The sequence below is a fragment of the Myotis daubentonii genome, chromosome 7 (assembly GCF_963259705.1).
Source record: "Myotis daubentonii chromosome 7, mMyoDau2.1, whole genome shotgun sequence".
In the NCBI taxonomy this organism is placed as follows: Eukaryota; Metazoa; Chordata; class Mammalia; order Chiroptera; family Vespertilionidae; genus Myotis; species Myotis daubentonii.
The window spans coordinates 2,197,848-2,210,259 of NC_081846.1; the positions used below are offsets into that span (position 1 = coordinate 2,197,848).

Consider the following 12,412-nt stretch of genomic DNA (forward strand, 5'->3'; position numbering starts at 1 on the left):
AATAAATTAATAATAAATGAATGTCACCGTCCTCCCAGATGAAGATTGTTTTGCTTTTGGTCACATAGAGTTTGAGGTGTCTGAGGGACATGAAGGTAACGAAGTCTACTGTTCTAATGGGACCTGTGGATCTAGAACTCAGACAAGAAACGCCAGGGCCTTTGTAATTGCCTTTTATTTGTTAAACATTCCCGAGTTCCAAGTATAAACTAGAATTTCTGTATTTGGAGATTATAAGTGTTTTTGACTTGAGAGAATCACCACATGTTTCTGGCTCATCTACCTGAACTTGACAGCCTGTATAAGTTGAACTTGAAAGAAGATTTAATGCAGTCAAACTCACAGATGTCTTTAGGGATATAAATATTCAAATTCAAGATGTAGATCACAAGTCAAAACCGATTTGGGGAACAACATGCTGTTAAATATTGAAATAAAACTCTGAAAACGTTAGGCTACGTTCATATGTGATACACTTTGAGACACGTGTTTTATTAGCACCGTTTTTTCAACCATGAAAAACCAGCTGCTTTTCTCTTTGTCAATAATCCTACCCTGCCGGGAGCCGTCCATCCTTGCTGTTTCAAAGGACCTGGCATATATGGCATACTGTTCTTAATATGTTTGCTCACCTTCTTGGCACTATGTGTTTTAACCAAGGTCTCTGAGAAAGGTTGTTTCCCCAGGTAGGGATTTTCCCCTGAAGTTAGGGAGGGAATAAAATCTCTTAACTAAGTGCCAGGCGGGTAATTAATCACTTTAACTACGAACAATCATGCTTAAGCTACATAATCTTTACTCCCTGGAATGGAGATAAGAAACGCCCTAACCTTTGGAATAGAGATTTATAGTATTGGAATCAACTGGTATAAATACAGATGCAACAAGACAGCAAGAGACAGAACTCAGGAGACAGAACTTAGAAGAGAACCAAGAAGACAGAACCTACACAGAACCTACAGACAGAAGAACTTCGCTGGAGAGAACATGGCAAAAGATCCTGGACTGAACCTGACTACAGAAATTGGCAAGAGAACCTGACTAGAACCTGGTGACTGAACCTGGCTGGAGAACCTGGACAGAACCTGGCTGGAGAACCTAGCGAGGGAACATGTACACAGAACCTGGCTGGAGATCCTAACCAGAACCTCTCTGGAGATCCAGACCAGAACTTGGCTGGAAATCCTGGCTAGAGATCCTGGTTAGGCTGCTGATCAACTGAACGCTGTCTCCATGTCATTCCTTCTTCGCCGACTCCGTCCACACCTTTGGGGACCCCTGGACCTGCTGGGGTTGGACCCCGGCACTACCCTGGGGTCTTAGGGGCACAGACAGTGGCTATTAGTGTCCAGTTTCCCTCCCTGAGTGACGCTGCGGCTCGACTTCCATACATGAGCCAGCGTATCGTCGGCGGGAGACATTTGTTGATTTACTTTTTAAACGAATGGTGAGCAAGGAATGCCACAGCGCCCTTCCTTCCACTGCTGGAAAGGAAGTGGGTCTGATACGCTCAAATGAATTCCACGGAACAAAAGCCATTGACGTGACAAAAGCGTGCATTTAATTCGATGCTCTGCAGATACATGACTACAGCTGTGTGCATGGCTTGTCTTTGGGATGGTCCCAGCTGTTTATTGTTAAAGAAGAAATTAAAATGGAGCCAACACAATGCAATTAAGGAAAAACAACAACCTTGAGACACAGGGGCCCGACATGCTCAGACTAGGAAGCAGGCAGGTTACACACATCCCAGATACAGCGTGAGGGGGGACAGTGGGGAGGCCCGGAGCAACGGCCCCTCTTTCACAAACGGCCACGTCTAAGGCTTTCACAGATGGCACTGATGAAACCATCTTTATTTTTAAAGAATTGTATAGAGGAATTTTAGCACCATCATTATGGAAAAATAATAATACATTTTAGCCCTGCCTATCTCCAGTCTTGGAATAATAACAGAAGCATAGCACCTTTTAGTATCTAAAATATAAACAAGAATAGTAAGTCCATCCCAGCTTCTAGAGATGAGGTAGCTCATGCTAAGACATGTTGGTCATGTTTCCTCGGAGAGTTCAATGGCCAGATGGTTCTATTTCCAATCATCACATCCGATCAGTCAGCTCCACGGCTGGGTTTCTAAATAATCTTTTCTTCGTTACAGGCTTCGGGACGATGCTCCTGCCATCGGAAGACTCTCAGCTCTGAGTCCTGGGCATGCTGATAAGGTTGTATGTGTGAAAGTTTTGCATTCAATGTCTTCTTAAACAAGAAAGTGCTGTACCCAATGGTTTACTCATGTGACTTCCAGCTGTATTAATAGGCTAAGTCAAGAGGGAAAGATATCTTTAAATCTGAATGAGGAAAAAGTCTACACTTACCACCCTTTATAAAATCTAAGTTCACTTTGTTTTCAAGAAATTGCACTGAATATATATTATTTAAAAAGTCCATTTAAAACACTGAGGAACCATTTTTTTCAAGATTCTCTTCAAAGAGTCTCTGATAGTTATACAATATCAAGACATGCACGAGGGTTTCTATCTCAAGGGCAACCCTGGATCGATCATCTTTCACTTTTAATTGATCATCGGGTCTGAGAGGTCGCAAAAAGGCACCACCTTCTATCTGTCCAACTGCAGCCACGGGAGATAAACATGTGCTGTGGTTTTACAGACCCCACTCTCTAAGCTACCAGCCAGGACGAAGAGTTTTCTCATAAATACTAAGCAACTTTATCATTACATTGAAATAAACTGAAGAAAACAAAGACTATGTATTCAATCTGTTTACTTTTTCTTAAAGGTGGTCATTGTCATTGGTCATCTTACACCTAAACTTCTGTATTGAAAAATCCTTTAACTCAATGGACACTTGAGGACTGTAAGTAAAATAAATATTCTGAAGGCTAAGGCCAGGCACGGAAGACCATATGTACAACGCTGACCGGAGCCAGCCACTACTTCAAGAGTCTCAGGATCAGCTTCACTCAGGCAAGGTTCTCGCGACCGGTGGGGCCATGGATGGTGAGGGTGTTGCTCGCTGTCGCCGGACCATGGCTGCTTCACACAAAGCAAACGGGCCCGATCTCCACGCCGAATTCTTGGTCTGTGCCGCCGACATCCACGGGGGCCAGGTCTATGATGGGCAAGCGCGCCACGTTCTGGGTTCTGTATTCAAAGACGGTCTTGCCCACATTCCCATTCCGTTTCTAGGAGTGAAGGGTGCAGCGGGTTAACAGTGTGAATGAGTGACGGCAGAGGTGCGAGGCAGCACTTCTGAGCCAGCTGTCATAGCATATGAGTCCAAGCAATGTTTTAGAGCTGAGGGCGCCGCCCACAGTGAGGTCGGCAGGCCTGGAAGACGTGCTTCCACGCTTCCAAGCCAGGAGCTGCCCTGTGTTCTCCTGAAACGCCCCGAACGGGCACTGACAACGTGAATGATGGAGGCCTATTTGCTTTTCACATGAAACTATAATTCATCATTAATGTTTTCCTTTTTCATAACTAGATATGCACGTAGGGAGACATACAAATCAGTAAAAACTAGAACCTACCTCAGCTTGATTATACATTTTAGAATCAAGAAAGTTTAAGCATGAGACTGAGATTAAAAAAAGTAACTTGCAGAAGAGCTAGATCAGGTTCCAAAGAGTCAGGCTTTCCTCACTGTTTCGCATTAACACGTGTGTGAACCTGCCTCATGCCCTAGCACACGTTCAAGTTTACCCTAAAGAACGACAGACAGACTCCTATGTCTGTACACAGGGTACAGCTGTCCCTACCGCTGGTGCCATGACAGTATTTTTAGCAAAAATGAATTTTTCTCTCATCAGATCAGCAGGGCACAAAAGTACTTACAGAGCACGTGTCCTGAAGGACTATGTATCTGAACCTGACGTTTCCTTCCGCTCTGATGTCCAAGTCGTTTGACCCTTTAAGGACCACGGCCTTCTTGAGGTTCTGTGCTTGGTCGTCCATGTAGCCGACGCTGTTCTTGCAGACGTAGGTGATGTTCTGCGACGCTTCTTTCGATAAGAGACGCAGGAAGGTCATCTGGGTGATGGCTGCGCTGGGCGACTGGTGGTCTCCATAAGCAAACTAGGAAGACAAAAGGAGTCTTTGCTACCTGCAGTTCCGAAGGGTTTCACAGTGCCGTGTGTGTGTGTGTGTGTGTGTGTGTGTGTGAGAGAGAGAGAGAGAGAGAGAGAGAGAGAGAGAGAGAGAGAGAGAGAATGTGTGTGTGTGTGTGTGTGTATGTGATTTCAGGTAAATCAGTTTTGAAGAGTATTACTTTCATTCTGTCATGTAACAGAATATTCTACTTTAAAAAAGTACCTTAAAATGTTAGTGACTGTTCGTCAGTAAAAACCTCTCCCTTACTCCCCAAAACAGCGGATGAAGAAACCAATGATAATTGCACTCATCAAAGAAAGTTTCTGTATTTTTAAATCTCTGGAATATTATTTTTAGAAGAAGTTATGTACTTGAACATTGGCTTGGATATTTAATCATGAATCAAAAACAATTCATTGTTTTTATTATTAATTATATTAAGATTTAGGACTTAACTATTAGTATAAAGTATTTTTGGTGTTATTACTCCTCACCTGAGTATATTTTTCCATTGGTTTTTAGAGAGAGAGGAAAGGAGGGGAAGAGACAGAGAGAGAAACACTGATGTGAGAGAGACACATCGATTGATTGCCTCCTGCTTGCGCCCTGACCAGGGCCAGGGATTGAGCCTGCAACTAAGGGACGTGCCTTGGCCAGAATCGAACCAGGGACCCTTTGGTCCCAGGGGTAATGCTCTATCCACTGAGCCAAACCAGCTGTGGCAGCATAAAATATTTTTAACCCAGCTGTTATACGTTGTAAGAAATATGAATCACAAGGTTTTCATTAGCTAACAAGAACAAATAATCAAAATGATTTCCTTAAGGTTCTTTCTCATTCATCTTCTACTCTGAGGTTTATTTTCAATGCTCCCTTTTGAGCTCTTTACATAATATTATATTCACTGAATTACCTTTCAATTGGGTACATTTAAAATTTTCCTGCTCATTAAATAATGGTAGATTCTGGTATAAATTACTCAGACCCATAATATGCTCACATTATGCTTATCATGAACGTGAGTTCTGAGGAGAGAGCAGGAGTAGAGTGAGAAGGACATTTCAGAGCTAGGGTGCCGCAAAGAGATCCAGAATGAAATGCTCGTATTGCGGTAGGAGGTGGCAAGGCTGGTTGAGATTCTAAATACTGGGCCATAAAAGAAGCATATACTCAGAAAAATACTAATAGACGTCATATCATTATGAAAATACATTAAGTTTAAGCAATACTACATTTAAAGTCATTTAGTTTTATGAACACTTATAGTAATTATGTAATATTTATTTACTAGAGGCCCTGATGCACAATATTCGTGCAAGAGCAGGCCTTCCTTCCCCCGGCTGCCGGCACCAGCTTCCCTCTGGCACCCGGGACCTGGGCTTCCCTCGCAGCCCTGGCTTCGTCAGGAAGGTCGCCCGGAAGGCTGTCTGGCCTAATTAGCATATTACACTTTTATTATTATAGACAACTTACTGGATACTATAGTAAGGACATTATATTCACACAAAGACTATGAAATAGATATCGTCACCCACACTTCACAATGAGAGCCTGAGGCTCTGGAAGGTTAGTGGCGTCCTGCTGTCCCCATCCAGGGAGCAGTCACCTAGGTCTCCTGCCCTTCAAGGGGCCAGACCCCTTCACGTATACCTCACAGTCAGCGTGACAGGCATTAAAGGAACTGATGATAAAAATAATTACTTGCTACATCCCACCAATGAAAAAATCACCGTGCAAAATTTATATTCATTTAATTCATACTAAAACTTTGTTTATTCAATGATACAGCAATGGCAACTAATGAGAATATATGACTTTAAGATTAACATGGTAAAATAAATCTGGTCAAAAAATAACAACACGGTCCTAAATACACCCTGAGGTGTAATAAAGAGTGAAGAGCAAACATGCGATTGTAAGCGCTCGGCTGCGATTACCTGGGCTCCTCTGTTCATGTCGAGGCCGTACCAGACGGGCTTATGGTCCGGCGACTTGCTGGTCCACCAGGTTTTCCGGGGGATGCTCGACGGGTTGGCTGAGATACACGTCTCTCCCGTCTCCATGTTGCAGAAAACTTTGATGGCGTCTTCCACGGACCCCTGGTTAGGGTCAATCCAGTACTCGCCTGCTTTCCAAAATAAACATATTTGCTAAGAAAAGTGAACTTCAAACATGATGAGAGTTATGTACTGTCAAAACTATCGATGTAGTAAGTATATGAGTTAAACTGTGATTAGAATGTTATAAATGATCTCACTGGCCCTAGTTAGAATTGATCGCTATTACACCTGAGAGATACTTGAACTAGGTTACATCAAGTTGGTGCTGGACACGTAGTCAAAACCACAAGCAAATATGCATTTGTGCATCTATCTGTGCGTATGTATGTATGTGTGTACATATAATAGGTACGAAAAACTGCGTTTTAAATAAAATGTAGAGACACTGGTGGCTGTAAAGTATAGAGCTGAGAATGGAACTGCCGAGTCCTCACAGGTCATTTCAGCTCTCCCTGCCAATGTCATTTCAAAGTTAACTGGGGCCATTAAGCATTTCACAGCTTCTTCTTATGGCCCAGAATCCCTTTTCTCCAGGTCTGATTAGGTTAATCAAAATGACAGAATACTGCAAACTTAAGGCATGGTTTACACAATGAGGACAGAAAGACTACTTAATTCCAAAATACTTTGATTAACATATAATCCTGCCAGCAGAGATCCTTAAAGCTGTATTTATAGAACATTAAACTGCATGAAAGGTATTTCATGATCAAATAAGTTTGGGAAATAAAATAAAATAAACTTCATTCTACTCTTGAAGGCCCAATGATACATGTGAGCATATTAAACCCCTGGGAAGTCACGGAGGTAGGGCAATGCCAGCCTTGCTTCAGCAAGTGTTCTCCACGTCACAGCACCACAAAATCTCCAATTGTTACGACTTCTGGATGGAAACGGCACTGCCAGGATGAGGTCAGATCATTAACAGGGTGTGTCCTCTCTCAGAGTATTTATCGTCTCACCCCCGTTCTTCATGTCATTGGCGGTCCCCCCGCTAACCCACAAACTCTCTGACGTGGTGACCATGTCCTCTCTCGGCATCACTACATTCCTGGAAGGCAGTCAGTGAGTCATGGCTGGGAGGCAGCGAGAACAACTGGTCAGGACGCGAGCGCTCACCGCTGTGCTTCGCCGAGTGGCAGAGCTTCAGGTCCTCACAGGTGCGGGCCGGGTGCTTCTTAGAGCCGTCGGGGCTGCGCATGGTCTCGATCTGGCTGCTGAGGGACTTGAGGGTGGCGTGGACGCCGGGGTCCGTCTTGTTCTTGTCGTCAGGAGCCGCCTCGTCTTCCGTGAACTCGGGGAGGGGGTCTGGCATGTTCTCATCGTAGTGCCCCAGGATGTCCCCAAGGGCGGCCGTGAGGTGGCCCGGGGGACCCGGAGGGCCAGGCGGGCCAGGCTCGCCCGGAGGACCCTGATGGTTGAGAGCATTGGAAACACATGAACACACTTGTTGTTTGTTTTTCACTGGACACAAGGCACTGCTGGGACTTGGTGCCCAGGGAGTTACACCCGGCCTCACGGTGCTGGGACCTGGGAGTCACGCCCTTTAACCTGAGGGCTCTGCCTGCCAGCCTGTAACCTCCCAAGGGAGAGAGTGACACCGAACTATTTCCCCGGCAACAGGCCTGCAAGTCAGCATCTGAGCTACAGCAAGCTCAGAGCACCAAGTGTGTGCTCTGATGTTCACCTTGAAGATGAATATAGTTTATGTTAAATATGCAGACATGGCCATTCATTTCCAGATGACTGGGGGCAAGGCCAACTACAATGTCTCACAGGATTTGTGACAGACGCTGAGAGGGCGGATACAGAGAAGCTGTGGGTCCCAGTTCTGTAAGATTGCACGTCAATACCAAGGACATACCCACAACGAACACCACAAGACAACTGTCCCCTATTTTCAAATAAGGGGGAAGGTGGAAGTCTTTTAAATGTTCAAACTAATGTGTAGATCAAAATTCTGTGTGCTAAACAAAATTTAAGAATGTTCTCTTTAGCCTTTTTTAAAAATATATTTTTAATGATTTCAGAGAGGACGGGAGAGGGAGAGAGAGAAGCATCAACGATGAGAGAGAATCATGGATCGGCTGCCTCCTGCACGCACCACACTGGGGATCAAGCCCGCAACCTGGGCATGTGCCCTGACCGGGAATGGAACTGTGACCTCTTGGTTCATAGGTCGATGCTCAACCACTGAGCCACGCCGGCCGGGCTCTAGCCCTTCCCTTAACAAGCTGTAAGATGTGTGGTCACCTTTCACCTGGGAGCTCCCACTGGCAGACAAGGCTGGAGTCCACCCCTGAGGAGCTGGCTCTGGACAAGTTGCTTCAACCTTTCCTCACCTCAGGAGCCTGTGAAACCTGTTGGGTTCACTTTTAAGATCACATCACGGCCCGTGAGTTCCTTTACACCAATCGCAGGAGGTTTTTCCTAGCGAGGACGAGTGAACCGCCACATAAAGTCAGTGGAGGGCCAATAAGTCAGAGGAATGGCACTTCTGGCTGTTTTCCGCCCACAGACAAATAATGGGGAATATTCCTCTGGACCAGGGGAAACATAAGGCTTTTCGTTTCATAAAATAAGTAATAAATATTCAGTTTAATGGCCAGTGAGGGGCAGAGTCAGAATAAAGAGGGACAGGTCAATCAGACCGAAGAGGAAGAGAGATGAGGAGGGTCCCAACGACCCGAGAAGCCAGAGCCTAACACAGTTTACATAACCCTCAAGTAGGCACTACTGGAACATGGTGATGAAAATGTTAATTGAAATCGTTTTTAATGTCATTTGCAATAGAGAAAAGCTTAGATTTCATACTCTTCACTTTGCAGCATTTTCATGAGCGACTATACTCATCTACCCCACACTCAGCGTACTGCCGTCAAGGCAAAGCGCCTTCTCCCCGAGCTCCATCAGGACACAGCGCGCCTGCTCTTTGCTCTCATCGGTGCCCATGACAGGAGGGCCAGCTAGTTGGACTCCGATTTTACAGGCTCTGAACGATCTCGATTAAAGAGCTGCAAGTTACTTCTACAGACAAGCTCTCGTGTGGCTTTTAGGTTTGTTCTCAGAGTCCCTCTGTCCCTCGTCCACCGGCTGCACAACCGTCCTCGGCTGGGCCGGGGCGTGAGGACCAGCAGAGCCTTTGCACGCACACCCTGTGACTCACCTCGGGCCCCGCCTCCCCGACGCTGCCCCGCACTCCAGGAGGCCCGATGGGGCCCAGCGGCCCGGGGTTTCCTTCCTTCCCGGAGGGGCCCACTGGGCCCGGGGGACCCTGCGAGAAGCAAAACTGGATGTTAGATTCTCTGAGAAAACTCCCACAGCGCCCTTCTCTAAACAAAGAACCGTTTTCCTGATGAACCATCACAGCAGTTTCTCAGATTCAGATCCTAATGACTAACGAATGGAGTTCCAGAACATTCCTACTTTACTATTTCATCGCACATCAATTTTCATCCATGCACATAAAAGACCAGCAGCAGTTAAAACCTTTAATGGGCTTGTCATCTACTTTTATTAGTATTGGGACTATTTCATCAAATCTCATGTAAACTCAGTTATAAATTCAGTGAACTAGGAGTAAGAAAAAGGCAGAAGGTGAAGTGATTAATATAATTATAAGTTATGCTTGTGTGTTTACACAAGTATCTCATGACGTCCTAACAATTTGAATACTACTCTCCTAAAATGTGTTGTTTATACTAGATTTAGACATAGCAGAAATTCTAATGATTTTCCTAAACAATTAGGTCTGTCAATTACGTTAGACATTAATGACCTATTAGGGCAGCATGAATACTAATGTGGAATTTCTAAAAGCCACATATGTTGGTTTCATTTTATGATTTGCTTCTGAATCAGCCTTAGGCAAAACACTCTGAGGAAGGACCCCAGTTCCTTAAAAAAGCACATTCAGCTGCAGAACAGCCAGCTCTGCCTCCATGCACGGCCGTCCTCTGAGATCACCTCAACGAGTGCGAAGTAACGGGCATGTCAGTGAGCACGGGTAAGGATGGCCCCATCGATGAACGCATTCACCGCAGGAGAGAGGTTTAATGTGGGGCCGTGAAATACCAAGTCACAGTACAGGGCTTTCTACTTAAAGGCGATTGCCGACTGGTTTCTCTCACGCGTTGGCTGCCTGCTTCAGAGAACCTGGGCAATTCTCGCTTCAGCCATGACATGCTACTCGGGCTCTCGCAGGACGTCACGGCACGCACCGCCGTTCACGCCTGGTCCAGCTTAGTTACTCACTCTTGGGCCAAATGGTCCGGGGATCCCAGCACTGCCTTGCTCACCATTTGGACCCTGAGTGGAAAAACATGTAAAATGTTACCAGAATATTTCCATCCTGCATTCTGCCGGCCTCGGGTGGTTAAAATCCGCTGCCGCTGACATCGGCTGCATCAACTGCTCGTACAGTCACGTCTCCAAAGGTCTTCCTGAGTTGCCCAGCAGTTACGACCGCGCAGGAGGGACCGTGCACATACCCTTTGGGCTCAGGTCTTTCCTAAAAGTCACAGCTAGCAAGTGGCAGTGACGGTGGCCAGGTGGGTAACTCATTATTTTGAAAGGACAGGAAGGTACAAACGTCCATCCGTTTTACGACAATGTCCATGTCAAGACAGCTGTGCACGTTCACGCGGAGGGCAGGTCACTGGTGGAGAAGCTACTTACAGGAGGCCCGGGAAGTCCCTGAAGACCGGTGAACCCCCGGTGGCCCTTCTGGCCTCGGTCGCCGCGGTCCCCGTGATCGCCTTTGTCACCGCGAGGCCCTTGGGGTCCCTAGAAACAGGTCATGCGTGGGTATTGCCTGTTGAGACTACAATTTCCTACAATTGTACCTTTTACAATTGTATTTACTGTTATTTTGAGTACCACACTTTATATGAACGTATTTACTTATATAAATGGAATCAGACCTAGAAATTTTTGCCTTTTGGAATGAAGGTAATAATTAAAACATACTGTATTTAATAATGCTTTCCTAAGAGTTAGTTTTTTAATGTTTATCCTATATTTATACTAAAATGAGGTGTTTTTAAGTTGGTCTTTCTTATCTAAAACAGTTTCAAAGACTGTATTTCACATACTCGGCTGCTATTATGTGAAAAATATTGCTGCCATATATAGCTTCTTTAAAAGCAAAACATGAGTCCTTATTTACTATGCTACCTCTAAAAAGAAAATGCTTATTAAATTTGCATATGCAGATAAACTGGACATGACAGCTGGGACTATATTAAAAAACTGGTCATCCTGGAAAGTTGCTAAGAGAGTAGATGCATCAATTCTGATCCTGAGAAACTAAAGGAAAAGCAATAATTAATAATCTTCTTATAGGATAGAAGCCACAAGGAAAGAAAAGGTGAAAATTATCTGATCAGTCTAATCAGTCTCGGGCTCCTTCCTTCCTTTCCTTTCATTCTTTCTTTCCTGTTTCTTAAGTCTTAGGTGACCACAGCAGCTCCGGTCCAGAGCTCACAGTAAACTGACAAGGTCACGTACGTGCGAGAACTGTGCTGTCGGCAGCTCTCCTGGAAGAGAACTGGAGGATGAAAGAGACCACCAAACAGATGGGCTCTTGGGGTAATATTTTTCCTTACCAGTTTTTTGTTCTTCTTTTGTATGGTTCCTTTATTTTTTTAATTTGGATATCCTAATTGTCAAACAGTATGAAAACCTTTTTATAATAAAAGCAAGACTAAATCTCAGTAACTTTTTATATTTTATATAACATTGTAAATTTAAATATTAAAATCAGCCCAGCCAGCATGGCTCAGTGGTTGAGCATTGACCTAGGAACCAGGAGGTCATGGTTCAATTCCTGGTCAGGGCACATGCCTAGGTTGCGGGCTCGATCCCCAGTGAGGGGAGTGCAGGAAGCGGCCGATCAATAATTCTCTCTCATCATTGATGTTTCTAGCCTTCTCCCTCCCCCTCTGAAATCAATAAAAATATATTAAGTACTAAAATCAGCCTGAATGCTTTCACAATGTTAGAGAGGTTCTTTTACTTGGGGAATGCTCCAAAATTTCATAATTGAAAATAAACTAAACCAGAAAGCACCTACTTGTTATTATTAACTAAAATTCATTTAATCATGAAAAATGAAACTAGACTGTTTTTGTAACTGGCTAGAAAACGTTTGACTTGTACATGCTATGGAACTATGAAATCCTCTCTAGCCGGGCTCAAATTGAAACTGAGAATTGTGATCTAATAACAGGCCATGATTTTAAG

At 44.6% G+C, this 12,412-nt stretch overlaps 1 protein-coding gene across 1 annotated transcript in view; it reads right to left on the bottom strand.

The window, feature by feature from the left end:
• Positions 1–1,538: 1,538 nt before the first annotated feature.
• COL5A2 (collagen type V alpha 2 chain) overlaps positions 1,539–12,412 on the bottom strand; it is a 154,893-nt gene continuing 144,019 nt past the window's right edge. Inside the window, exons 47-53 of the mRNA XM_059704846.1 lie at positions 10,847–10,954; positions 10,424–10,477; positions 9,336–9,443; positions 7,289–7,580; positions 6,047–6,234; positions 3,855–4,094; positions 1,539–3,205 (exon numbers count right to left, since the gene is read on the bottom strand). Of these exons, the coding sequence (XP_059560829.1) occupies positions 3,059–3,205; positions 3,855–4,094; positions 6,047–6,234; positions 7,289–7,580; positions 9,336–9,443; positions 10,424–10,477; positions 10,847–10,954 (1,137 nt within the window). The 3' untranslated portion in view covers positions 1,539–3,058. The remainder of the gene's footprint in view (positions 3,206–3,854; positions 4,095–6,046; positions 6,235–7,288; positions 7,581–9,335; positions 9,444–10,423; positions 10,478–10,846; positions 10,955–12,412) is intronic.